General features: G+C 48.3%; 1 protein-coding gene across 1 annotated transcript; it reads left to right on the top strand.

Annotated features, from left to right (window-relative positions):
• Positions 1–913: 913 nt before the first annotated feature.
• On the top strand, positions 914–22,875 carry SUPT6H (SPT6 homolog, histone chaperone and transcription elongation factor; the record flags this gene model as incomplete). Its single annotated transcript, XM_082008404.1, has 36 exons — positions 914–1,022; positions 1,498–1,656; positions 1,848–1,918; positions 2,576–2,771; positions 3,456–3,540; positions 3,897–4,170; positions 5,440–5,541; positions 6,052–6,168; positions 6,695–6,784; positions 7,265–7,407; positions 7,673–7,824; positions 8,340–8,438; positions 8,618–8,747; positions 8,847–8,997; positions 9,415–9,569; positions 10,167–10,362; positions 10,708–10,847; positions 10,923–11,040; positions 11,666–11,742; positions 11,919–12,054; positions 12,459–12,596; positions 12,917–13,084; positions 13,614–13,741; positions 14,843–15,050; positions 15,531–15,678; positions 15,932–16,074; positions 16,841–16,981; positions 18,046–18,241; positions 18,380–18,618; positions 18,890–19,003; positions 19,499–19,623; positions 20,094–20,206; positions 20,615–20,692; positions 20,781–20,947; positions 22,319–22,506; positions 22,689–22,875. The coding sequence occupies 36 exons, from the start codon at positions 914–916 to the stop codon at positions 22,873–22,875; spliced, it is 5,181 nt and encodes a 1,726-aa protein (XP_081864530.1).
• Positions 22,876–24,099: the final 1,224 nt, after the last annotated feature.

Here is a 24,099-nt window from a genome sequence, read left to right as displayed (position 1 = left end):
TTTGGTGTATGTGAAAAGGAACTAAAAAAAAAAAAATCCTTTGAAAATTTAAAAAATTATAGCAAGTTTTGTAATCACAAGAAGTGGAAGGCTCAGAGAGACAGAACTTGTGTCTTTATGGACACACACTTCCTTTTGTGCCGAGTTTGATTTATACTGCTTCCAGAAACCCTAGCTGGGGAAAAACATCAAACAAAAGGTTCTGGGTATAAAAAACACCCCGTTTCTGTAGTCTCTTGTTACTTCCTAATCTCTGGACAGAGGCTTCTGGCCTGGAACATTCCGGCCGTGGCTCCAGCTGTGTGAAGCAGTGGAGTTGGGCAGCCAGCAGCCCCCAGCCCTGACCCTGCAGCACCTCCCAGGCCTCTCTCCTGTTTGCTCCGTGGGGCTCCGCAGAGCCTTGCTAACAACCTGCAACTGCAGTTCAGTCAAGGCCTTTTTCAGGGTCGCCCTGCCTTCATTAACTGAGTGAGGAGTAATCATATTAAGATCCTAATTGGTTCGACTGTGTGCCTGACACCGTGCAGTGTTGGTGGCAGCATGGGTTCCTTTTCTGGCCGTGTGGGAGGTATGGCTGGGATGAAGGACTTTGGCTGTCTGCGCCATTTCAGCCAGGGCTGCGTAGCGAGGGCTGCTGTGACAGGTCCTGTCCTGCTTGCTGAGACACGGGTTGACAGGCGCTAGCAGCACTTGGCTGCTGGCTTCGCTTGCTTAATTTCTGGTGACAGGGATGTCAAGGCAAGGTGGACACTGGGTAATTCAGGGCCTTGACAGATAATTTGAAACCCTCTTGCCTTAACTGTCTTCTCTCCAAAACCCAGTAGGGGGAAGTGCTCGTGTTTTTCTCATTTGGCTGATGTGATGGATGTCTCTTTCCCCAGTTCCTGCGGAGCCCTGTGTGAGAGCCGCAGTCATGTCTGACTTTGTAGAAAGTGAAGCAGAAGAGTCAGAGGAGGAATACAACCAGGATGGGGACGTTGTGCCCCGAGTAACCAAGAAATTTGTGGAGGAAGATGAGGATGGTGAGTCTGCCTGTCTGTTCTGAGTTTGCTGAATTGTCTGTGTGCCTTGCTGCTCTATTTTACATGCTGTGACTCTGCAGATGAAGGAATAACTGTGCTATAATAGCATGGCCATCTGTAGTCGATAATCTCAGCTGTTTAAGTTCTTTCCTTCCTCAGAGTGCTCAGATGGTTTTTATATTTGGCAGCAGAAAATACACTGCTTCACCCCCGTGGGACTTGCAGTCACAATTTGATAGTAAACAGTAAAAGCAGAGGAATTCTCCCAGTGTGACCACTCCACCTGTTCCCTCTGCAGAGAGAGAATGAGATCACAAGACAAGAAGTGGGTTTCTGGGCAGTGTCATTAGAAGTGTTCAGTTAAAGTTCTCTGTGTGGATAGTGTGAAGGAGGATGCTGTTTGCACAGAGCTGAGAAGGAACCTCAGCAGATAACCAATGAATAAATGTCTAACACTTCCTGCTTTCCACCCCAGATGAGGAAGAGGAGGAGGAGAATCTAGATGACCAAGATGAGCAAGGGAACCTGAAAGGATTTATTAATGATGATGATGATGAGGAAGAGGAAGAGGAGGAAGAAGCCAGTGACTCTGGAGACTCTGAGGACGATGTTGGCCACAAAAAGAGAAAGCGCAGTAAGTTTTGTGATTTTATGATGATTGTGCAGGCCACAGTGTAATGCTCTCACACTGCCTTGCTGGAGAGCAGAGCTCTCCTTTGCCCTGGGTGTCTGCATGGGCTGGGTATGCTATACCCTTCTCACTGGTTGGTCCATTCCCAGATTAGTAAAGGGAGAGTGTAACTCATCTCTGCTTTCTTCTCTTAGCTTTTGATGACCGCCTGGAGGATGATGATTTTGACCTCATTGAAGAGAATTTGGGCGTTAAAGTCAAAAGAGTGAGTTGTGTTTCCATGCTGCTGTTAATGGTGTGGTGTGTCTTAGCACGAAGGAGGGTGGGCTCCTGCCTGGAGCGAGCGAGCGATGCCTCCCGTCTGCTCCTGCCCTTTTGGGAAGGGAGAACTGAGTGCTTGAAGGAAGCAGGATCTCTTCCTGCCCAGGCAGCTGGGCACTGGCTTCCTAGAGTTTGCAAAACACTTTCTTCTGGTTCCTAAAGTCTGCTGTACTCCTCCCTTCCTACCTCTGCAAGACAGTCTCAGAGGAGCCCATCTTCCAGTAACTTTCTCCTGCATGGTGCTAACCTCAAAGACAGCGCAGGCTATTATGGGCTCTAAAGCTCCTTCTGTAACACTCGCTAGAGGCACATAAAGCCAGGCTAACATTGGTGGTGACAGCACGTGAGCGACGCAGGCCGGGACACGGCGCAGTCCTCGTCAGGGAGTTACATTGTGTACACACTGTGCGCAATGAGCACTGGAAGCACAGCTCCCGAGGGGGTGGCTCTTCTCCCCTGTGTGCCTGGGCTGGGCCTGGCGCCGTCCTGCTCCCTCTCAGGTGCCTGCAGAGGAAGTGCAGTTCTGGCCTGGCAGAGACCACACTGAGCTTGAGTGTCTGTGCCAGGAATTACGTGTGCTAACAAGCCTGTTTGCTTGCAGCAAAAATTCAGGCGTGTGCGAAAAATGTCCGATGATGAGGATGATGAAGAGGAAGACTATGGAAAAGAAGAACATGAGAAGGAAGCCATTGCTGAAGAAATCTTTCAGGATGGTGAAGGCGAGGAGGGAGGGGAAGCTGTTGAAGCTCCTGTTGCTCCACCAGAAGAAGAAGAGGAGGAGGAGGAAGATGAATCTGGTGAGTATGGATGGTGAATATCATCCAAAGTATGTCCTAGGATTAGAGCACAACAACCAAGTTAAGACTTTCTCAGAGCTATGAGTAACAAAAGGCTGTAGCCCTGTTGTGGTCAAGCTCTTGCTGGTCTGATTAGTACAATCTTTAGAACTAAACATTTCTGGGTGGCAGGTTTAGTTTGCCTGTCTAAACCGCCTTGTCCAGAAGCACATTACATGTGCTGAGGTGTTGAACATCTCCTCTAAGCTGCTTCCAAAATGGAAATGCTTCAAAGGAAGGAAGGACACTGTTTAGTACCTAGTAGCACAGCACATGCATGCCCTGCTTCTTTTCAGCATCAGCCCATGACCACTGCTAGTACCATACTGAAAGAGTTTCAAGAATTCTTTCTGTCTGCTGTCCAAAGCAGCCAAGGCCTTTTCAGACTGCATTTTCAGTGCAGTGAGCTGCAGATAGTTGCTGGATGGCTTTGCCTGTGTCTGGAAGTTCGTTCTAGCTTGTTATTGTGGTTCAGGCTCCTGGAATGTCTGAGGTTGATGTAGGAGATGCTGTGGGTAGCTGGGCAGACTGACAGCCTCAGTCTGTGGTGGAGGCTCATAGTTGCACTGGCTGAGCTAAGCTTTGTCAGAGGTACCAGTTGAGTATGTGAGTGTCCTGACCACTAAATTGTTTCTCAATGTCCAGACATTGATGACTTCATTGTGGATGACGATGGACAACCTCTGAAGAAGCCAAAATGGCGAAAGAAGCTCCCTGGATACACAGATGCGTAAGTATTGATTGGAAATTGGACTGGAGTCTCAAAAACAGTGCTCAGCTTACTTGATTCTTGTAACTGCGGAGTGATTCAGCTGGTCTCTTTCCCTAAAGGAACCTAGTAAATTGAAACATTGAGCTTTAGTCTGTCTTAAATGTCTGACCTGGATTTTTAACAGGGATACCAAAACCAGTCCCTGAAGAGAAGTATTTGCATGTAAAGCTCAGAGAATTGTGTACCTATCCATGATATTTTAGCCTAGGTGCAAAACTGAAGTTGAGACTTAGGTGCTCTGGCTTCCTCTGTGTGGCTAGAAAGATGTTCTGTGAACTGCACCGTGGGGCTGAACAATAGCTTTTGCCTTCCAGTGCTTTGCAGGAAGCCCAGGAAATCTTTGGTGTGGACTTTGACTATGATGAGTTTGAGAAGTACAACGAGTATGACGAGGAGATGGAGGAGGAGTATGAGTATGAGGATGAAGAAGCTGAAGGGGAGACCCGTGTACGACCCAAAAAGACTGCCAAGAAGCGCGTCAGTCGCCGTAGCATCTTTGAGATGTACGAGCCCAGTGAGCTGGAGAGCAGTCACTTAACGGACCAGGACAATGAGATCCGCATGACAGACATGCCTGAGAGGTTCCAGGTAAGGGAAGAGGGTGCTGATGTGTGGGCAGAAAGCATTTCAGCTCCTGCTGAGTACAGCAGGCCTGGGACCTGCAGGCCAGCTTTCTCACCTGTCTGCTGGCTGGATGTTGGCATCTTTTTGCCTCTCTGAAGATCCCACCTGACAAATGTCTAGTCTAAAACTCTGCTTTCAAACATACTGGTGACATTGTGAACTGTTCTAGCTGTCCAAGCCCGGTTTTAACACTGGTCGTAGTTTCTCTTTGGCCACTGGGTGCCAGTGTTGCACTCCTGGGAGTGGAGCAGGGCTTGTGCGCTGCTGAGTTGTCCTTTATGCTGGGTGGTGTTAGTGATCCCATGAGTTGTATCTATGAAGAGTGAAGCTGCAGTGCTGGAGAAGGTTTGCTAGGGTTTTCTAGCCTACCTGTATGCCAACCAACGTGTAACTGTTCTGTACAAGGTTTCTGTAACACACTTTAATCCAAGCGACTGGGACTCGTACTGCTCTCAGTGTGGAGTCCTGTTGTGCTTCTAGGAATCATTCAAGTATCTCATATTTTTGTCTTAATTTTACCCTGTAATCAGGTTTTCCCTGAGCAGTCCAGGCTCTTCAATCTCCCTTAAGTGTATGCTAATGTAATTCTGTGCAGAGGCTTGTTACCCTCCGTTGTAAAATGGGGCATCTGAAGCTTCCAGCTTTTCAGAAGAACCTTTTTTTCCCATGCCAGTGTGCACAGCACAAGGGAACGTGGTGTGTAATGTCTTCTGGCCATATGTGGCCTGTTCAGACATTTTGTCATCTTCACGGATGTCAATGATGGTTAGAGCAGACCTCCTGAAAGAGAATTGGCTGGTACTAAATGCCCAGAGAGGGTTTGGAGCTGCTTTATGTTCTGTTATTCTATGGCTGCAGCAAGAAAAGTGGTAACAAGACTAGAACAGGCACAGATAGATTGGAACAGAGAATGTAGCTGCAGAGGGTTTGGGAGTCTGGTAGGAAGTGGGGGTACCCTGACTTGATCATCACGGAAGATTTTGCACCATTTCAGGCCTTTGACAGAATTGTTAGCTGCCTTTACCTAGTGTAAAGCTGATGCAAGTTTCCTGTGTGCTGAGAAGATGCAGACATTGAAGTGCTATCCTCAGCAAAGCCCTGTGGGTGTGGGAGGTACTGAGACCCCATAAGCAACTTGCATCTCAAAACAGTAATTTCCAGGTTTCTAGAAGACATGGTAGCACAAGCTGCGGTGTTGCACATGCCTCTGCTCATCCTCTTGTCTTTTCACAGTTGCGATCCATCCCAGTGAAGAGTGCTGAAGATGATGAGCTGGAGGAAGAAGCTGACTGGATTTACAGGAATGCATTTGCAACACCCACCATCTCCTTGCAGGTAAAGGACTATGCCTGGGACTTCTGTCCTAAGATGACTTCAAAGTGCTGCAGACTTCCAGCCTGGAGACATTGTTCCAGGAGTCTGCTCAGAGGAATGTGATGCCCAGTATACCTTTCTTTCTGGTTTTCTGGTTTTGAGTAGGTCATTTAACATGCACATGTCTTCATTTTCGTGTCCATAAAACAGGACAAAAAGGAACACAAAGAATTTGCAAGAATGATTGTCAAGAACAACTAAAAGATTTCTGAGCCACTGGGCACTTAAGGCTAAACTAGTATTAGCCATGATTTGCTTTTAACCATCAGTTACCTTGTCCAGATGCTTCTCCTCCGTTTTCCTTTAAGCCAGTCAGGGCTAAGATGCTTTTCTGTGGCCTAAAATCAGAGCGTGCAGCTAAACCTGCATTCCCAGCTAACAAAAGGACCACCATGTTCCAGCCTTAGCCTGGGCTGGTCTTTCGGAGGTCAGCTCAGGAATACGATCAACACAATGTGTTTCTCCTTTTAGGAAAGTTCTGACTACCTCGACCGTGGACAAGCCAGCAGCAGCTTCAGCCGCAAGGGGCCCAGCACCATCCAGAAGATTAAAGAAGCCCTGAATTTCATGAGAAATCAGCATTTTGAGGTAATTCATAATTCTGCTTCATTGCCAAGATAAGGTCTGAGTTGCTGTCTGCTTATCCAGGCAGGATTAGCAGAGACGCTAATGGAAGCATTTAGGGCAGCAGACTAGAAGAGGCTAAGATACCACACCAGATTGCCCCTCCTGTGACAAAATGGTGCTTCACTGGAAAGTGCTGTGGCAGTGCAGATTTTTAAGGCCTGTTTGATGGGGCTGCTATTGTCACATTTCCCTGATCCTGGACAAATTGATGCTAAATGGGACAGAGGAACTTCAGAGTATCCCGAGCCTTGCTTGGTCCATTCAGCCTATTCTCTGAGGTATTGCCTGATGTTGCAGAAGCTCTTTGGTCTGTCTGATGTATTTGGTGGAGCGGTCTCAAGAGCTGCGGGCTGGTTTGCTACATCTCCCACACTGCTGCCCCATTAGCTTGTCCTACCACATGGAACAGAAGCATGCTCTGGACTGTGGGCTTCCAGGAGCAGCCCAGTCTCCCGCTCGGTGGTGATGAGTCTCATTTCTGACCCAGGTCCCATTCATCGCCTTCTACAGAAAGGAGTATGTGGAGCCAGAGCTGCACATCAACAACCTGTGGAGAGTCTGGCAGTGGGATGAGAAGGTGAGAAGTGTTTTCACTGCTTGTTATCCCACCAACATTTAACGTGTTTTCCCACCTAGCCTGATACTTTCATCAGATTTTGTTTTGGCTGTGGAGACCTTATGTGCTTTTTTTTTACCCATGTTTTTTTGCGTGTTTGCTATCATGTGGTGGTAAAGGGTTATCTGACAAAAGAGGGTTCAAAACAGTCCTTCCTCTTCACCAAGTTCCTTTTGTGTAGTGACCTTTCCTGCAAGGAGTTGCAGGTTCCTTCTCTACTGTAGATCCAAACCTTGATTTTTTTTTTTTTTTCTGTTAATACAATCCATCTCTAAGGTGAGATCTGCCACGTGTCACATCTGGTCTTAGCTGTGGATGAAGATTTTGATGATTATATGACAAATATCCTAAGATGCTGGGAGCCCCTGTTTGGGAAGGGAGGAGTCAGATGTGACACACAGCTGTGGTGCATTTCACTGGAAATCTTTGTTCTCATATTAGTGGACCCAGCTGAAGATCCGCAAGCAGAACTTGACACGTCTGTTTGAGAAGATGCAGGCCTATCAGTACGAACAAATCTCTGCTGACCCAGACAAGCCCTTGGCAGATGGAATAAGGGCCCTGGATACTACTGACATGGAGAGGTATGGTGCCGTGACTTTCTTATATTCATTCCGAAACGACTTAAAATGTGCATTAACTTGCCCAAACAGCACAGGCTCTCTGGCCACTGCAGTGCACTGACTTTAGCCTCCCGACAAACCCAGTAACAAGAAATATTTATAACTCTTTCGGAAGATGAGCCCAAGCGCTCCTTCTGCCTGACCTGTACCAGAGGAGGTTCCTTGAATGCTCTGACTGCAGCTCAGCTGTGAGCAGGGTGTAACATGCTGGCTTTGCATGCCGTAGGCTGAAGGACGTGCAGTCCATGGATGAGCTGAAGGACGTGTATAATCACTTCCTGCTGTACTATGGGCGAGACATCCCCAAGATGCAGAATGCTGCCAAGGCTGCACGAAAGAAGCAAAAGCGTATCCGAGAGGATGGTGAAGAGGAGGAAGGTTTGTCCCCAGATTTTGTAGTCACATAATTGTGGACTGGTCGAAAATCTTTGTTCAAAAGAATAGTAAGAAAGTTTGTTGAAAAGCCCATGTGTTTGCACAGAGCATCTCGTCTGTTCACTTATTTCTCAAGCTAGTCTGAGGTCTTCCAGGCATCTCTGAAAATTCTTAAAGTTTACCGCACAAGGTGCTGCTTTTCTGATGGACTAAATACCACTCATGGCAGGGACCAAAGCAAGGATCAGCCACTTTGATATGTGTCTTAATGTGCAACCCAGAGATACTGCTATTAAAACTGCAAAAGAGTGAAACTAAAAAGAAGAGAACATTTTCGGAGTGTTTGTCTAATCCTGAATAATTTTAAGGCTACTGTGACCTTTGAGATGTGTTTGTGGAATTTAGGGACTCTGCTGCACAATGTAGATTGTGTTTGATCCCTTTGCTGTGCTTCTGACACACAGCAGCTGTCTGGATGCCTCTGTAAAGAAGCCTCGCTAAACATATCCTTCCCATAGGTGAAGGGGAGGATGCAGATGATGATGAGCAGAAAGGACCTGAGCTGAAGCAAGCTTCCCGGCGGGATATGTACACCATCTGTCAAACAGCTGGGTTGGGTAAGGACTGTGCTTTAGCATGCTGAGCTTGCAGTGTGTTGTGGGCTAGCCCACATGCTCTTTTGGGTGGTTTGGTTTACCTGCAGAAGGAGGAGTGGTAATTTTACTCAGTATAAGCTACAGTACCATTCGTCTCGTAATTTTTGTGGTTTTGCTTGTTTGGTTTTTTTTCTTCCCAGATGGCCTGGCTAAGAAGTTTGGTCTGACACCTGAGCAGTTTGGAGAGAATCTCCGAGACAGTTACCAGCGTCACGAGACAGAGCAGTTCCCTGCAGAGCCCCTGGAGCTGGCCAAGGATTATGTGTGTAGGTCAGTGGCGGGGGATCTTCATGGGGGTCCTGCAGATGTGACACAGGGGACGGGGTCTGGGAGCATTCTCAAGCGTTTATGTTGCTGTTTTGCTTTTAGTCAATTCCCAAGCGCTGAAGCTGTGCTGGAAGGAGCCCGGTACATGGTGGCTTTGCAGATAGCCAGGGAGCCTTTGGTCAGGCAGGTTCTGAGACAGACTTTCCAAGAAAGAGCTAAAATCAACATTTCTCCAACCAAAAAGGGGAAGAAGGTAAAGAAGGGATCTCTGACTCTGTGGGTCAATTCAGGGAAGGATCTAAATAATGTACAAATGCTCACTTTTGCATCTGAAAACTTCTTCCATGTCAATGGCAACTCTGAATAAATCCTAGAGCGGCATGTGAGCTGGGCTGTTGCAGAAGCCAGCTCAGCAGCATGCTGCATTTTCAGTCTCAGCATTTCATCAGACTTGATTCTTGCTGTTGAGATGTTGCCTTCAATTATTGTTACAGTCTCTGTTTCTCTGGGACTGGGAACGAATTCCACTGTGTCCTGCTGGGGAAGGAAATGCAGACTGGCAGGCATAGGGGTGCGGGGCTATTGAATAAAAACCATTGTCTGCTAGGGTATACAGAAGGGTCTTTCTTCATGAATGCCCTGCATGCATGCTGTCTCTCCTCTCTCCCAGGATATTGATGAAGCCCACTATGCCTATTCCTTTAAATACTTGAAGAACAAGCCTGTGAAGGAGCTGCGAGATGACCAGTTCCTGAAAATGAGTCTGGCAGAGGAGGAGGCACTGCTCACTATAGATATTAGCATTGACATGAAAGGAGTGGAGGGGTAAGTCCTCACCAGCCACACTATCCATGCTCTGGCAGAGCTCATTCATCCAGTGCTGCCGTGCTGTTAGAGCTCCTCTGTAACCCAAGCTGCTTCTAGAAGTCATGGCCTGGTGGTTTCCTGCACCTTAAAGCCAAGCAGCCTCTCAGGGTCTTGCTTTTTTCTTCATCTTAATGAAAACTTTAGATGTCTGGCTTATTCCTTTGAAGGCAAACTCTGAAGCCTTCAAGACTTTCGTGAAAGATGCTTGTTTCCCAACCACCCTCACTGTGTGGCTCCTTGGTTCCTTCCCTGCACATCTTGAGTAGCCACACCGTGCAATATAGATGTTCTGGAGTGGCTATGGGCTGCCCCATGGTGCACTGGTCAGGCCCGTCTGTGCTGCCAGCATGGCATTCAGCTGTGGTCTGTCTAGCAAGCGTAGCTTTTTGCAGCTAAAGGAGAGTTTGATGGGAAGATTGGCTCTTCTCTAAATTTTCCAGGCAGCTCACTGAATCTGAGATGCTGCTATCATGTCCCTGTACAGGAATCTGCTAGTAGTGGTGTCAATGCAGGCGTTTGGAGCCTTTCTGTATCTCCTTCTCTCATTTCTTGCAGTTATGGCAGTGACCAGACGTACTTTGAGGAAATCAAACAATTCTATTATCGCGATGAATTCAGCCACCAGGTGCAAGAGTGGAATCGGCAGCGTACAATGGCCATTGAGCGGTCCCTCAACCAGTTCCTCTATGTGCAGATGGCTAAAGAGTTGAAGAACAAGTTGTTGGTGGAGGCCAAGGAGTATGTCCTCAAGGTGAGATGGGGGACAGATGGGTTTGAGTCAGAGCTGGGTTACAAGTGCTAAGAGTCCTGCAGCATGCTGGGGAGAGCTGCTGACAGGCCATGCACAGGCTCTCGGGAAGGAGGAGGAGGCAGGCAGGGATCTGAGTCTGGTTCTTTCCCAAGGATGGAGAAAAAAGCAGATATTTCAGTGGGAGGGAAGATGGGCTCCATGGTTCTGGAGAGCTGGTCCCAATCCTGGCAGAATATATTGTCTTGCTGTCTTGAGCAGTCCAAGACCTTCCCTCTGGAGAAGGGCTATGCCAGAGGACCTGCAGGTCATTTTCTCACTCCTCTCTTCCCTTCTCTGTTCTACCAGTCTTGCAGCCGGAAGCTGTACAATTGGCTGAAAGTAGCTTCATACCGTCCTGATCAGCAAGTGGAGGAAGATGATGATTTCATGGATGAAAACCAAGGGAAGGGGATTCGGGTGCTAGGCATTGCATTTTCTGCAGCCAGGTAGGAGAGGAATTGCCTCTGCATCCATGTGCGGCTTTAAAAGTCCTCCATGTCTGAGTGATCTCTGTTTCGCAGGGACCACCCTGTGTTTTGCGCCCTTGTTAATGGAGAGGGGGAGGTTACAGACTTCCTCCGATTGCCACATTTCACAAAGAGAAGGAACGCCTGGCGTGAGGAAGAGAGGGAAAAGAAGGTGAGCCTTGACACAGCTGTTGTCGAGATGAATGTCTGCACCTTGCTTTTGGTACTGTGCAGTGCACTGTGGGTTGGAGAGGAATAGTCAGTCTGAAGACAGCTCAGGCCTTGTCACTCTTGCATACAAGAATACTGCCTTTTTTCTACCCTGTAATTATTCTGGCAGAACAGTTGCTTCCAGTCAGATTCTAATTGATCTCTTCTGCTTCTCTTATGTGGAGTGGCAGGGCCTTGCCATTCCTGAGTTCTGCTGGCTGAGGGTTTGTGAGTTTCTGTGGTCCCAGCTACAGAAATTTTCTCCCCTTTCCCTGATCACATTATAATGGTGAGAGGCTGTGGGACCTACTGGAGCTTGGGTCAGGCTTTTGACTTCCATCCCCTACTTGCACTGATTTCCTGCAACACTGTGATGCCATCAGTCTTTCCTCTGCAGAGCTTTCCTCTTTGTCCTTAGAGTGGTCAGGACCTGCAAGGCCAGCCTCTTGAAAAGGCATTTAGCCATGTTCACGTTGTGGTGGCAGTGGGGGAGGATTTGCCCTGTGAATAGGAACACAGGACTGGTAGCTAGCTCAGTACGAAACCCTCTAGCTTTTCTGTTCTGACTGTCTCACTTTCCTTTTCAGGCCCAGGATATTGAAACTTTGAAAAAATTCCTCCTGAACAAGAAGCCTCATGTGGTGACAATTGCAGGCGAGAACAGGTGAGTCTTTGGGTTCCTTCCACTTCCCAGTCTCTTTGCAGTCCTTTCCTCATGCCTCTCCACATTCCACTGTTTCTGTCTGTGGTGTGAAGTAACCCAATGGGATTATGTCCCTAAGTGATTCCAGGACCCAGCTTTGCACTGTCCCCTCAATCCCCTTGGCCATCTCTCCCTAGGGATGCTCAGATGCTGATGGAGGATGTAAAGAGAATTGTTCATGAGCTGGATCAAGGGCAGCAGCTGTCCTCTATTGGAGTGGAGCTGGTGGACAATGAACTGGCCATCCTCTACATGAACAGCAAGAAGTCTGAGGTGAACCTTCTGTTATTCCAGCTATCCCTTAGTCTGTCACTCATTTGTGCTGTCTCATCCTCCATTTGTTGTGCTGGCCACTGCCTCATGTAATCCATCTAGACAGGGATGTACTGATTTTCGGACCAAGGCAAAGTGTCTTATTTAGGCTTCTCTGAAGAAATCAACACCAGCAGATCTACAAAGTAGATATAGATGTAGTCTGAAGTGAATTTTGCTCAGCTGAGTGGATGGGGTTGTTTCATTCCTAGTTGCAGCAGAGTTCCTGGGAGCCTTTGACCTTAGCTCACTTTGCCCTGAGCACCAAATGCTTCCCTTGTTCCAGTCCCTGTCTGATGTGTTATTTGTCCTACAAAGTGGGGAAACCCTGGCAGTGTTTTCCATGATTCTCTGGCCTCTTGCAGAATGAGTTCCGGGATTACCCACCTCTGCTGCGTCAAGCCGTCTCCCTTGCTCGCCGCATTCAGGACCCCCTCATAGAGTTTGCCCAGGTCTGCAGCTCCGATGAGGATATTCTCTGCCTAAAACTCCACCCTCTGCAGGTAACTTTACCTTGTGGGATCCTTCTCTGCAAGAGAAAGTGGCCTGGGACAATTTGCTGTCAAAGAAAAGTATTCCAAGTTGAACTGGTGCAAGTTCTGCCTGTTGTATGCCATATTCAGGCTACATAGCACCTTTTTTGGTTTTTTTTTTTTTTTGCTTCCTTTAGCTCATCTGCCTCCTGCCTTTAGGCTGTTCTCAGGGGTAACTCTGAGGTGCAATACAGCTCTTGAGAGCCAGTCTGTTGTGTTTGGCTCAGCTTGCTTATGGCAAAGCGTTGCACGCATCTCCTTGTGAGGCTAACGCCTCTCCTTTCTGTCAGGAGCACGTGGTGAAGGAGGAACTGCTGAATGCCCTCTACTGCGAATTCATAAACCGTGTGAACGAGGTGGGAGTGGATGTCAATCGGGCGATTGCTCACCCTCACAGCCAGGCTTTGCTGCAGTATGTGTGTGGCCTGGGACCACGCAAAGGCACTCATCTGCTAAAGGTAAGGAGGCTTCTGTCCATGCCTACAAAAACAATGCATCACCAATAACGTGCAAGTTTTGGCCTGATGGCAGTGCAGTTACGAGCTGAGTCAGGGTCCCATGTGCCAGATGCAGCTCACAGCTCCGTTGATGTGTGGTTTAGTATGTGTTATCTCACTGCGCCTAACCCTGAAGCTGTGCATGGGCTTAGGTCCTTGATAGACCTGAGCAACTCATCAGATCTGTCAATCCTAACTAGCTGCTGAACCCACAGGAACAGATGCACGGTTACAGTATCAAGACGCCTCCGTAGTGTAGAAAACAGAAGGCAAAAAGCCAATGCTTTTCCTGAGAGCTGGAGCTGTTCCATGGGGAGTCATCTTCCTTCATACAGTGTTTGAGACACAAGCAGGGAGCAACAATTTATGAGTTGTGATAGGCTTATGTCAGATGCTTTGAACACTGCGGTGTCCAATGTGAATCCTCTGCTTTTCCTGGAGAACCCTTGTGTTTGAATAGCAAGGTTTATACTATTACCTCTCTCTCCAGATCTTAAAACAAAACAACACACGTCTGGAGAACAGGACCCAGCTGGTTACGATGTGTCACATGGGACCCAAGGTGTTTATCAACTGTGCTGGCTTCATCAAAATTGACACAGCATCGCTGGGCGATAGGTGGGTATTGGGTTGCGTTCAGTGTCATATGGGATATGGAATTAGCATGAGCGACAGGCTGAAGCAATCTTGTTCCATGGAGTCCATGTTCCCAGGATTTTCTGTGTGGCCCCTCAGATTTGTGGCCAAGTTCAAGTGTTGCTGGTTATTAATCTGATTCTTAAGGGCAGCTAAACGTGCACAGCAATGTGAGCCGCAGAACATTAATCATATAGCTTGCCACGGTTTGAAAGACCCTTTGTGGTCAAGAGGAACTAAACTGAAAACAGTTGTTCCCTAACATAGTCGTCATGCATGTCTGTCAGTAACCCGTGCGCACTTTTGCTTAGTTTCTGCCTAGTCCTACCAGCAGTATTTTGTTTTTCTGAAGTTTCAAACTTGAGGCATAGCTCAGCAATTTAGCTTCCTCTTAAGCTAGTAGCAATACTGGGAAGTTTGTAGAGCATTAGGCTACTGGTAACTAAACAAGAGATGTGTCTTTGGAGGACAGCGGTAACCTAATTTCTAAATCTCTGACTGCTTTGCACAGAAGGATCACTTGTTGGTAATGTGCTTTCTCTAGGGCTGGCACAGTATCCTTCTGGCCTTTGAAAAGCAGCCTGAGAAAGGATACATGGCTGAATCCTTACACTGAATGATCCAACCCTGCTAGGTCCCTGGTTCTTGCAGAATACAAGTCTCAGAGGTGCAGGGGGCAAAGTGTAGCCTCATCCAAACAGCTAGGCGCAGAAGGCTGTGCTGCCAGTTGACAGCACTTAATTTGTAGGAAGAGAGAAACTGTAACGAGCTGTGTACTCATAGAGCAGCTATTGTACACGGAGTGATCAAACCTCGATAGCATCCAAGGTGCCTGGCTGTATCTTTGCAGTGCAGGAGCTGCAGACTGGAATTTGTCATGTCTTGTCTTGGCTCCTGTTGATTTAGCAGTGAAGAATTCATTGTGTCCTTTTTAGAGTAGTCTTTTCCATGGAGGGCAGCGGTGGCAAAGCGGCCACGCAGCCAATAGTGGTGCTCGACAGCATGATTTATTATTGAGCTGAAGGAGCTGACTCTGGAACCCTGCAGAGTCCTTATCTGAACGTTGCTTTGGTTTTATTTCAGTACTGATTCCTACATCGAAGTCCTAGATGGGTCTAGGGTCCATCCTGAAACCTATGAATGGGCAAGAAAAATGGCAGTGGATGCCTTAGAATATGATGAGTCGGCAGAGGATGCTAATCCCGCAGGAGCTCTAGAGGAGATCTTGGAAAACCCTGAGCGTCTGAAAGACCTGGATCTTGATGCCTTTGCTGAAGAACTGGAAAGACAGGTGCACTGGGGGTGTCTGGTGCTGAGAAACAGAAGGGAAGCTCTCCTGTCCAGCTCAGTTTCTTATGTTTTATAGCTGGTGACCCTTATCCCTTTTAGGAGCTGAGCATTTAGGTGTTGCCATTATAACATCTATACACATCCATGATGAGTATTCAGTGTCTGACAATGGCATGTAGTAAATGCTTACAGAAAGTACGCTTGGGACAGAGGGAGGAAGGAGGCAGGAGACAGTAACGAGACTGTTTAAGCTGTTGTCTCCGAAATTATCTAACTTTTTTCTGAATGTATTGGTACTTTTGACCTCCTCAACGTCCTGTGACTCAGTTCCACAGTTTGATGGTACCCTGTGCATTCCTCTTTTTTTTTTTTTAAATTTGCTGTTTGATAAGTTCCTTGGGTTCTTTCATAACTCATACTGGATTCCCTACTTGCCTCCTTCCTGCTGCTTATGACTTTATAACCTTTGAATACCACACAGGGCTACGGTGACAAGCATATCACTTTATATGACATTCGAGCTGAACTAAGCTGCAGGTACAAGGACCTGAGAACCCCATACCGTTCTCCAAACACAGAGGAGGTCTTCAATATGCTGACCAAAGAAACTCCAGAAACTTTTTATATAGGTACATCCCTGTTTACATCCCTGGTTTCTGTCATCCTAAGTTGACTTAGGATGCAAAAAGATGGGGCAGAGGGATCTTACCGAGGGTGATGTTGGGATGATGCTATGGTTGCATGTATATGAAAGCAGCTTTTCAAGTATGTGGGTAGTCTCCTAACACCTTCGTGCACAACTACTTTAGATCAAGGGAACAGCCCAGCCCTGCAGTTGGCTTTCAGTTTTTCATTCTTTCCTTCTCTCCCATCACACAACAGGTAAAATGATCATCTGCAATGTGACTGGGATAGCCCACAGGCGGCCGCAAGGAGAAAGCTACGACCAGGCAATACGGAATGATGAAACTGGCCTTTGGCAGTGTCCTTTCTGTCAGCAGGATAACTTTCCAGAGCTCAGCGAGGTGGGGCTACTGCTTCTAATGGGCCTGCCTTTGTCAGGAGTCTGCTATCGGCAGGCTGGTTTTGTAGGGTTCTTAAGAGACAAGGTATCAGAGCCAAGATTGTGTCTGCAGTGCCCCAGGATCCCAAGCTGAATGTGGCTTTGGCTGCAAATAATAATCTGTTTCCCTTTTGACTAATTGCTTCAGTATAGATTTGACAGGTCATTTATGTCTACATTATGGATTTTAGTGAACTGGCTAGGAGTGAAATGGACCTGGGGCTAAGCTGACCAGTTCTTTGCAAATGTATGAAGCAGGCTTGTTTGTGGTCCAGGATTGTGTTCTATGCAGAGAAACTGCCTGTGACACTAAGAACAGAAGGTTGTTCTGCCACTTTCTCAATTTTAAGAACTTATCTGGACTCCCTGCTGCTTAATGCAGCTGTACTTTAGCTCTCTTCTCAACACTGCTGAATTCCAGCCTTGGTAATCTGTGACTTTAAAACCTTACAGTGTTCATTAGAAGCCAGCCCTAGCTGCAGGCTTGTGTTCAGGGTCTAAAAATGTTCTGATGTTCCTGGTTGCAAAGCCCCATAAGCTGAGGAGAACTGAAGTAGGAAGATTGCATTACTGGTTAGCATTCATTGAAGTCCTCTGTCCCCTGCCCTTCCACATGCCTCTGTTGGCTGCACCAGTTTGCTGACACAGCTTTTGGACTTGTTTGAGTGTGAGCTGCTGGGGCTATTTTGTTTCCATGCTGAATGACTTTTATTTTTGCCTTACTCAAGGTTTGGAACCACTTTGACAGCGGTTCCTGCCCAGGTCAGGCCATTGGAGTGAAGACACGTCTGGATAATGGTGTTGCTGGCTTCATCCCAACAAAATTTCTTAGTGATAAGGTGGTCAAGCGGCCAGAAGAAAGGGTGAAGGTATGAAAGCAGTGGGTTTTCACATATCCAGCAAGAGCTGGAAAAGCATGGAGCCAATACCAAACTTTAATAATGCTGTTCCCTAAATGACTTTTCAAACTTTATTTTCATTTAAGGGCTTGAAATCAGCAGCAAGTTCAGGTTCTGGCTAGTGTCCTTCTTCCACGGTGCAAATCTCTCTTGGCAGCTGGTGGGAACCATGTTAATCAGTTAACATGTTGCACTGCAGGAGGATTTATTAGAGTCTGGCTAAAGTCTGGGTTTAGGAGACCAGAAGGCATTCTAATGCAGAGCTGCCCTTTGTTTCTGGTTTTCTAAAGAGTTCACGGAACTGCTGTCAAATATGCAAGGGTCACTTTCCCCCTCTCATAGCTTTTTCTTCTGTCTCAGTTAATTTGTGGACATCATCAGAGTTACTGGTTTTGCTCAGGACAAGGATTGGGGTTCTGAAAGAAACAGAATCACATATTTTTACCACGTGATAAAACAGAGGTTTAACATCTTTGCTGTCTTTTGGGGGTCCCCTTGACAGTCCATGCAGGTGATGGATAATCCTGTAAGCTCAGAGGTCTCTTGGCATTTCTTTAGAGTCGTTAACTTCAGCACGGTTAACTGGACTAAGACACTGCAGGTTTTGTGGTGGTATTTTCTGTTTCCCATTTTATTAGAGCAGCCCTTTGGGTGTCTTCCACTCTGTTTCTGAACAGACTTAACTGCTTTCTTGCACATCTTGAAGTCCAGTTTTGCTGCTCCCAGTGTTAAAGATATATAAAATCGAAAACTTAATGCAGTTTGCTATGTGGTATGGAGCATAGGTAGTAGATGTGCTGGAGAACTGCCCATTTTCCCTTTAATCTCTTTTGATTCTAGTCATCTTGGGGGTTCAGCTGATTTTTGGTCCATATGGAAGGATCACTTTTAAAGGTTGTATCAGTCTGAAGTATGTGAGGTAATTGGTACCTCCTTATTGTCAGCGTGACCCCACACAGATTGCTCTGTAGCGCAGGGAAGCTGGGCATATCAGCCAAACCTGCTGATCAGCTTTGCCTGCCCCTTTCCTGTAGGTGGGAATGACCGTTCACTGCAGGATTATGAAGATCGACATTGAGAAGTTCAGTGCAGATCTGACCTGCAGGACCTCAGACTTGATGGATAAGAACAATGAGTGGAAATTGCCTAAAGATACCTACTACGACTTTGACTCTGAGGCAGCAGATCACAAACAGGAAGAAGACCTGAAAAGAAAGCAGCAGCGGACAAGTGAGTGTCTCATTTTTTTTTCTCTCCCTTGTAATGCCAGCCTTCCCGGGGTGCTTCAGGAGAATAAGCACAATTAGACATGTACTTGAAATAAAGCAGTTCCACTTGGAAGCCTAAACACTCCTCTTTGTCCTCTAGCGTACATCAAGAGAGTAATTGCTCACCCATCATTCCACAACATAAGCTTCAAGCAAGCCGAGAAGATGATGGAGACCATGGACCAAGGGGATGTGATTATTCGGCCAAGTAGCAAAGGGGAGAACCACCTGACTGTCACCTGGAAGGTGAACGATGGCATTTACCAGCACGTGGATGTCCGAGAAGAGGGCAAGGAGAATGCCTTCAGCCTGGGCTCCACGCTTTGGATTAACACAGAGGTAAGAGCCCTGCAGAGCATGCCTGGGAAGGACTCGGTGGGGAAGGAGTACCTGTTTGGCAGAGCCTTTCCATCCCTTGCAGCTGCTTTCAGACTGCTGTAGAGTAACTTCCATTGTGATTCTCCAGATTCTTGGACAATACTCAGCTCTTCCTTTTTTTTCTCAAAGCATCCAGCCTTGCTGTGCAGAATGTATGACTGGCCTCTGTATACTAGAATCAGAGTTCCCTATCGTGCACCCTAAATACCTCTTTAAATGTGTTTGTTCAAAGGAGTTTGAAGACCTGGATGAAATTGTTGCTCGCTATGTCCAGCCAATGGCTTCTTTTGCCAGAGACCTTTTGAATCACAAATACTATCAGGACTGCAACGGTGGAGACAAGAAGGTGAGCCTGTCCGAGGCTGTGGTAGCTTGTGTGGAAGATAAAGGAGCATAGTATAGGTTTCTTTGTCTCAGGACAGGTCTTAAACGCTTTGAGTCTGGCATGAGCTGCTGCTGGACTGAGCTCTCTGGTCTTCCTCTTGTTACTTGGGGACTGGCAGTCGCTTCCCAGCTGTAGGTCTCGGGGATTCTGTCTCAGAGCAGTGGAGTTAGGACATGGGAGTGTGGTGCGCTACAGTGGTGTGCCAGAGCAGCAGAGGGTTACCCTGTCAGCAAGTATCATTGAAGGGAAAGTATTGGATTTCTGTGACCTGGTGACATTGGGCACCAACCCTGTGCAGAAGTGGTGCAGTTGGTGGTCTTTTGTTGGATCGCTGGCATCAGGGCTGGGGGCAAAAAGGGCTGACGGCAGCATGGAGGGAGATGTCTGTAGGCCCTGTGTGTTGCTAAAAATGCAGGCTCTACTTGAATATTTCTCTTTCTCTCTCTCTCTAATTAGAAGCTGGAAGAGCTGCTGATAAAGACCAAGAAAGAGAAGCCAACATTTATTCCCTACTTTATCAGTGCTTGTAAGGATCTACCTGGCAAATTCCTCTTAGGATATCAGCCTCGAGGCAAACCAAGGTAAGTGAAAGGCAAGCCCAGCATCTGCAGCTGAGTACTCAGTACCACACCTCAGCTTATTGCTGCCAGCTTCTCTTCCAGCTCTGTCAGTATCCCCATAAGTCAGACCCAGGGCTTGGCCTCTGGACAGTAGAGGAACTATGTCTAGCAGTAAATTCACCCAGGAGACTCCCGTGTTTCTAAGCAGCTGGCTACCACAAGCAGTACTGCCCTGAGCAGAGGGTGTCACTGGGGTATAGGCAGTGATTGATAGATTTTGCATGAAAAGGCGTGGTATTTTGGAGCAGTTGTTTGAAAACAAACTGAAAGTGTGTTGGACAGGTCTTATCCGTTCATATCAGTATGGCCATCACCTGAGTTTGTAGGCCATGCCTGTTCTGGCTGTGACCTATTAGTGTGAGGTTGCTGTACAGTGGCTCTGAAGCAGCCTGTGATCTCTTATGCTCTCCTGCATTCACTGCTTCTCACAGGATAGAGTATGTGACAGTGACACCAGAGGGATTCCGCTACCGGGGGCAGGTCTTCCCTACTGTGAATGGCCTCTTCCGATGGTTTAAGGATCATTATCAGGACCCTGTTCCAGGTAAGCACCCCAAAACTTGAGTGCCTCAGCTGTTTGTTTCCTGGGTGTCGCACAATAGGGACATTTACTAAAGGACAATTTCATGTTCTTTGTTCCTGAAATGTGTCCTAGGATTTTTTTATATGCGGAAAGTTTCAAAGCAACACTCAAGTGTTTGACTTCCATGGACCCACTGAGAGCTCTCCTGAGAGTTAAACTTTCAGCCGAGTGGGCCGTGCAGCAAAGGCTGCGCTTGTCCCTTTCCTCTCCCCGAGCCTCCTCACCATACAATCCTGCACACACCATTCCCTGCTAACATAGCATCTTGCCAGTACAGATGTTGCCTGTTTTTTCAAATCCTGAGTTTCAGGCCAATAGCTGCTCTTCTAGCAGAACTGATCTACCTCTCTTGGTTTCTATTTTACACAGGTATTACCCCCAGCAGTAGCAGTCGGACCAGGACTCCAGCCTCCATTAATGCTACTCCAGCTAACATTAACCTGGCAGGTCAGTGCAGGCCTTTCCTGGTTGGAATCGGGATGCGAGCTCCTTCTCCAGGCTCTGCTTCGTCTAACATGATGGGTCCTTCTTGCAGACCTGACCCGTGCAGTGAATGCTCTACCACAGAACATGACCTCCCAGATGTTCAGTGCCATTGCTGCCGTCACAGGCCAAGGACAGAACCCAAATGCCACCCCTGCGCAGTGGGCATCCAGTCAGTATGGCTACGGAGGCAGTGGAGGCGGCAGCAGTGCATACCACGTAAGCGTCACTTAAGTTTCTGGGAGGAGGTGCTGCATGGCTTCTCCTTGCTGCTAGAAGCCATCCCATGGGGGCTCCACTGGGAGCCTAAGGGGTTACTCATTGCCAGGGATCATCTAGTCTTAGTCGTGTACCCGTGGTGCTGCACAGGGGAGCCTGGCTGGATTCTTGCACCAGGTTTCTTCTTGCCTCCTGTGGCTGAGGAAATGAGGCATGTAATACAGCCCTGCTCTGGGGAGAGTTGAAGAAAGTAGCAAAGTGGTCTGGCCCCCAAGGAATGTGGCAGGGTGGAGAGGCAGGATCCAAGGGCGAGGGCGCACAGTCTTCTGATTGTGCCCCTGAATTGGCAATGTGAGCTGCCAGTGGAAGAGATTAGCTGTGAAACTATGCGCTGAGTTTGCAGGGCTTTTCAGCTCAGCGTGCTAATCTCTGAGCAGCACCGGCAGGCGAACACCTCAGCCTAAGCGAACACCCAGAGGCTTTGCAGGGCATAAGATGGAATTGGACAGTTTCAGCTCACACTGAAGCCTTTCCTCATGTGCACTGGTGCCTACCTCCTCCCAGCCCATGCTGACAGCTCTCCAGCTGACACTGAGGCTAAATCCCGCTGCAGAAGAACTGAGGTGCCTGGGTACAAGAAACACACCCCGCCGTTAGAGATCTGATGAAGAGGTGCTGCAAGACAAGGCTTGCAGGGAGGAGTGATCTTCTTTTAGACCACTTTGGGAGGTGTTCACGGAGTTTGGCACAGTAAACGCTGAGCTGGGGATAGGCAGGGACTGTGCATGTATTAATCGTCAAGACAATCTGAAGGAAAAGGGAGGTGAACACTGGGAGGCAAAGAGAATAAGCGCTCTTGGACAAACAGTGAGCCAGCCAGCTTGGGATGCAGGAGGGATCCATCTCGGGCGCTGCTGTGCCTTCTCTGCAGTCCACAGGGAAAGAATTCATCGGTTCTTCATGCCCACCGCAGGACGTTGTTTCTGCTAGCTTGCCCCAAGTGTGTCTTGTGCCCATCTCTTGCAGCCCTTACCTTTGCTTGGCTTAAGCTTCTCCCCTTGTACCCTGCGCAGCGTGTACAAGGAAGGCAGGCTGTGGTGGCCCTGCTGGCCCAGGTTGGGTGGGTGATCAGGGGAACAAGCATCCTGTGCTTGGCAAGGTGTTCCTTCTGCCCTGCAGCCCCATTCCCTGGGCGATGGTCACTGCGAACCTCTCCTTGCCCAGGTGGGGGGCTGCAGCAGGGCTGGGAACGTGCAGCAAGGGCGTGTACCAGCCTCCTGGGTGAGTTGGGCAATGCCGAGCATGCCGGACCTCAGGCTGCAGCTGAGCAGGGTTTGCCCTCTGTCCCCTAACAGTATCTGCTCTCTGCAGGTCTTTACGACTCCAGCACAGCAACCAGTGGCCACCCCTCTGATGACCCCCAGTTACTCCTACACTACCCCCAGCCAGCCAATTACAACACCCCAGTACCAGCTCCAGGCCAACACCACACCCCAGTCCACCCAGTCCCAGACGCAGTCGCAGCCATCATCCAGCTCCAGGCAGAGGCAGCAGCCAAAGTGAGTGGCGCCGGCACTGGGTGCATGTATCTGTCTGTGCCTGGTTTTGATTGCTTTTTGTTGATTTTTGTAGAACCAGCATGGCGCGGTTGCCTTGCACCTTCCTGCATGCGACCCTTGGGGAGGGAGGGCGGGGAAGCTCTCCCGCTAGCATGCCTCACCTTCTTCCCGTGTCGTTGCAGGACCAACAGTCACGCTGCGATCGACTGGGGGAAGATGGCCGAGCAGTGGCTCCAGGAGAAGGAGGCTGAACGGAGGAAACAGAAGCAGAGGTTGACTCCTCGCCCGTCCCCCAGCCCCATGATCGAGAGCACCCCCATGTCCATTGCTGGGGATGCCACCCCACTGCTGGATGAGATGGATCGATAGGCCGTGCTGGACCTGACCCATAACCTCTGCTCCTTTCTCTAGGAAGGGGAAGGGAGAGTGAACAGTTGAAAACAACCTCCCTTCCCGTAGCCACATAACTCCTGTTTTATACGTTGTGAGATGGTGGGAAATGACTCTTGGTGACATGCACCTGAGCGAATGATTAGACTTGGCAGGGCTGGTCTAAATATATATACTATATATATATAAAAATATATCATAGGAAGGGACGCTGCAGTGGCTTCTGCGTTCCAGGCCCTGGTTCACCACTTTGGAAGCGTGGCAAAGTAACGATGAGGTCAAACGACTCTGTCCTTGTACGTGCAGAGCAGTCTGCTTTCACCGCCAAGACTAGGAAGCAAGCGCAGCTGAAAGTGCAGACCATTGGCCTGGAGTGAGCCTGTTCCATTTGGATTCTCCCAAACCCTGACTGTCACCTCTCCTTGTCCTGAGAGCACAAAGCAAAGTCACGGGGGTTGTGACAAGCAAACCGGAGTTCTCAAAAAGTTTCTGTTGTTGTTTGCTCCATGTTTTTGTGTGTAACAGGTTCTGCGGGGTCTGTGCCAACCCCCAGCTGTGTTCGTAGGGGTCTAACACAGCAGCTCTGGGGCTCGGGGTCTTGCTAGAGAGAAATGCAGCTGTTGTACCAAAGGCTTGCTGTCTCCTCTGGCTTCTTTTGGAACGATATTTATTTAGTTTTGATTTATTTTTTTTTTAATCAGACTGCAACGCAAACGCCGGCCAACGGCAGCTTTCCCGAGCACAGGACAGACACATGGGCTAAAACGCTGCAAGAGCAGCCGCTCCTGTGATGAAGAACGTGAAGCAGCCGGGAGTGCATGGCATCCTCCTCCGTAACCGCTTAACCCTGCCCAGTTGTAACCCAGAGGGGTGAATAAATAGTGTTTCTACTGAACGCTAGTTGAGAGGTTTTCTACCTGCACCCTGTGCTGCCTGCCCGCCCTCTCCTCTTAGCAATGGATTTGCTTAGAAGCAGAGTTCAGTGGTGAAAGTCGATGCTCCTTCTTCCTTTGTGGCTTGGAGTTGCCCTCTGTGTGCTGAAACTTTCACAGAGAAGCTGGTTTCTGTTGAGCTGATAAAGAATAATGTTTTGTTTTGAATGCGTCGTATAGAGACATCACACCGACATCCCGGGCACCTCCTGGAGGCCCATGTCTCTCTGGCTGGGAGAGGTCCTGGGGGGCCTGGGAGGGGGGCAGATAA

This window comes from Phaethon aethereus, assembly GCF_964289735.1.
Source record: "Phaethon aethereus genome assembly, chromosome: 19".
NCBI lineage: Eukaryota > Metazoa > Chordata > Aves > Phaethontiformes > Phaethontidae > Phaethon > Phaethon aethereus.
Note: the sequence above shows the minus strand (reverse complement) of the source record. Positions and strands in the feature narration are given on the sequence as shown.